Consider the following 3999-nt stretch of genomic DNA (forward strand, 5'->3'; position numbering starts at 1 on the left):
AAGAGAAAGGAAAAATTGAAATCGCATCATATGACCCTATATAATAATATATTAGGCAATTATTTAAAAAAAAACACCTCGGGAAAATACCGAGGTCCGAACCTCAGTGACTTCATAGTGTCACGCCATGGACTGTTTTGTGTTTGTTTTCCTCCCCCACGTGCTCCATGTCCTAGTTTTCAACCGTGTTCAATGATTTCAGGTGTTTCTCGTTAAGTCCCTTGTCTAGTCAGGTATTTAAAGAGTGTTCTGTTCCTTGGTTTTTGTCCGGTGTTAATTGTCTATTCCCCAGTGCTACGTGTGTGTTCCTTACTGTGTGTTCCCGTGGATGAATAAAGACTGTTCCTTGTAAATGCTCCCACGTCTCCGCGTCTCCTCGCTCCAGCACAGTAGCAGCAGCGTGACACATTGCAGGCTATGGGCATGTTGCTAACCGTTGTGGAGACTGTCTCTCTATTCATTCATGTGAAATCTCATCTGCTTTTCAATACAAATTATGCTTTATTGATAGTGTGTGCAGAGTTTTGTCTTTTAATATCACTGTCTAATGCATTGAGCCACGTCAAGTTAAGACTGTATAGTGTAAATGCAGATATCGGATACGAGTCACTTTTAAAAGAACGTGTAAGCGGCTCATCAAACAAACGGATATATTCAGAAAATCTGATTTGGGAGTCCAGATCTGCAGTGTAAATTCAGCCCAAATGTGGTTTTAAATCAGATACATATCTGATATCTGGACATCCGACCTATGTCTAAACACACATATCTGATTCCCTGCAGAACTCCCAATGCGAGGGAGCAACATGTTTGCCCATAAAGATTGTGTTTTAATGCCGGTGTGCTGTATGCGCTCACATTTTATTGATACAGAAATGTGATATAGGTAAAACATTTTACATTCAGGAGCTGGTGTTCAACCCCTGCCCCGTGAGTTTTATAAATACAACTAAATTAATTTAAATAAATATCATCTTGGCGTTACTTTATTTCATTAAAGAATTCTACCTCTAACGAGCTGTAGATAAAATAGCCTAACAAATGAAAATTACTGTTATTTTCCATTATTTATCTGTTCAGGCAGATTTTGTGCTGCAAAGCATCCATGACAGCTGTTGTCCATGCTGGCAAATAATAATGGCCATTCAACATGAATTATATAAATAATTTTAATAGCACGGCCATTCAAAACCTGAGAGTCTACCATGTGCATAGTAAAGCGAAACTGCAGACAGTCGTTTTGGGCGGGAATTAATTTAAACACAGATATCGGATACCAGTCGTGTCTAAAGTGAATGTAAACAAACGGGCCAAAAATCAGATATGGTCAAAAGATCGGATCTGTGCATTAAGACTAGCAGTGTAAATGCAGCCATAGAAATTAAGTGAAGACTGTTCTGGAGATTTCATACCACTACTTATGTTGTACAAAAGAATGTATAACATTCATTCAGTCCGAAACATTTACTTTTCTAATATTTCTTAACAACAGCTCCCCCTGTTGACCCCTGCTACAACTACAATGTCCTGGATGATCTATGGAGAGCCACCAACAATCAACATTCCTCTCAAATAATGTGTGACTCTTGGGTCAGCTGGAATGGCTGGTACTGTCTCTTCATTCAAGGTCAAAGCGTTCAGATGCCAGACACATGTGTTGATGAGTATAGTTGTGGCACTCATGCTCCACTGTGGCTGAACGGAGGACATCCAACAGTCGAGGATGGAGTGGTCACTCGAGATGTCTGTGGTCACTGGAGCAATAACTGCTGCTATTTCCAATCCAATCCCATTAAAGTCAAAGCCTGTCCAGGAGGGTATTATGTCTATGAGTTTGTGAGTCCAACTATCTGCTATTTGGCATACTGTGCAGGTAAATATATTGACATGTGCTCTCTGTTTTTGTAAGAGATTATTATTTTGTGTAATATTCTTTTTTTTTTTTTGTAATTGTCTACTTTGTGATGTCAGAGACAACCACAACCGAAACTACAGCCAAAACCACAACCACAGAAACCACACCCGAAATCACAAGGACTGGTAATATAATGTGTTTCATAACAATCTGGAGGATTATTATTTTACATGAGCAAACCAGACCCATGTTATGTGTTCGTGACACATGTAAAGAGTTCTCATTAAATAGTGTTTAATCTTTTGTTGCAGAACTAATTCCTTTCCAGATCGCCATGTGTACTCAATGCAGGATCTACAGTTGCTAGCTGAAATGATTTGTCCAAGAATCTATTACTAATTTGATCATACAAAATTATCTTTTTTTTAAATCTAAAAATGTGGAAAGTTTTGAGTGAGGGGTAGGTTTATGGGTAGGCTTACGGTAAGGGGATAGAAAAGTACTGTACAATATACAAATCTTTATATCTATGGAATGTCCCCATAAAACATGGAAACTCAGCATGTGTGTGTGTTTAATAACACAGGCTCTAAGTACGCAAACAGACAGAAAATATCTTAGAATTTACCTAATGTAGTATTTATTGTGTCCAAATGTTGATTTTGCATATTGCGAAATATAAAAGAATTCAGGTGGGAAAAGAAAGCCATGTCAAATCTCAGAAGAAACATAAACAGAACATAAACTTTTACAGGCTTCTCTCATTAACACATGTAACCTGAAGTATTTATACTTTCACTAATTTGGTCCGCTACTCAACACATACCCTGTTAATTAAGAATGGACGTGCTTACAATCTGACTAACTAGAGCTGATGCAGACTAATAAATGTTGCTGAAGCAGACAGAAATCGTTGTGGTTTGGAGCAAGGGTTAGGTGGGTAATGTGAAAATAATGCGAGTGTGCTACATTTCCATTTTCCCCCAGAGATTTACACTGGAAAATTGTGGAGCGCTTTTGAGCTCAGGAAGGCACAGACACCAAAAGTCCTGCACCAAATTTTCATATAAAGCTCTGGAAAAAATTAAGAGACCACTGCAAAATGATCAGTTTCTCTTGTTTTATTTTACTATTTATATCTGTTTGAGTGAAATAAACATTTTTGTTTTATTCTATAAATTACTGACAACATTTCTTCCAAATCCCAAATAAACATATTACCGTTTAGAGTAGGAACGGTAAGATTCATAGATTTGCATCGGTCCATCGGCATAAAAGTTAACGATGCGATGCGATGCATTGATTTAAAAAGTGTGCATCAGATACAAGTTGGCATTTGTATCGCGATGCATCGTTTCTAACATATTTGCATAGCTAAAAACCGGTTTATTATATATAATTATTAGTAGATGTGCTGTACTTTTATTATTTAGAAAGGGACCAATAATTTGTGACCAATATTTTATAATTAGATTGATTTCTCCTCTCTAAACTGTTTCTCAAGCGCGTTCTCTCATCACCACTGCTGCTTCGTGAATATGACGAATCAACACTATGGAGGCGTGTCCTGACAGTCACATAGAATATAGATTAACATGGCATAGGTAGAGCTGCATCTTCCACCAAATAATTACAATGAACCAAAGAAATAAAAGCGAACTATCTGTACCATATTGAATTGCATAGCTTCATATTTTTTTCCATTGCATCATATTGCATTGAATCGAATTGTGTTGAATCATGACTTTATCCCACTCCTGGCACACAAATTTAAGCAGCTCAGCCTTGTTTGATGACTTAGACCCTGTAACAGAGAGGCAGTGGCGTTAGGATCCATGTGCAGCTTTATTAGTTCACAAGGCAGGTCGTACAGGCATAAATCGTTAACTGGCGTAAGAAACAACGAAGGCTGGGCAGAGTCGTAAACAGTGTTCGTAATAAGGGTCGAGGCAGGCGGCAGACAATCAATGGCATGAATCAACAAGGCAGGCAGGGTCAGAATAGGTAGGCAGCAAGCAATCGTAAACGGGTAAACAGTCCAGGTAATCTACAGGTATTCAACACAGGGAAAAACGCTCAGAAATGTCTGCAAGGCAAAACAAGACTTCGCAATGAGAGCAGGGAAGGCACAGTTTAAATAGACC

General features: G+C 38.3%; 1 protein-coding gene across 1 annotated transcript in view; it reads left to right on the forward strand.

Annotated features, from left to right (window-relative positions):
• LOC107676418 (uncharacterized) overlaps positions 1-1908 on the forward strand; it is a 24044-nt gene extending 22136 nt beyond the window's left edge. Inside the window, 1 exon segment of the mRNA XM_016470955.1 lies at positions 1493-1908. Coding sequence (XP_016326441.1) covers positions 1493-1908 — 416 coding nt within the window.
• The last annotated feature ends 2091 nt before the right edge of the window (positions 1909-3999 follow it).

This window comes from Sinocyclocheilus anshuiensis, unplaced genomic scaffold (genome assembly GCF_001515605.1).
Source record: "Sinocyclocheilus anshuiensis isolate Anshui unplaced genomic scaffold, SAMN03320099.WGS_v1.1 scaffold2270, whole genome shotgun sequence".
NCBI classification, from domain to species: Eukaryota; Metazoa; Chordata; class Actinopteri; order Cypriniformes; family Cyprinidae; genus Sinocyclocheilus; species Sinocyclocheilus anshuiensis.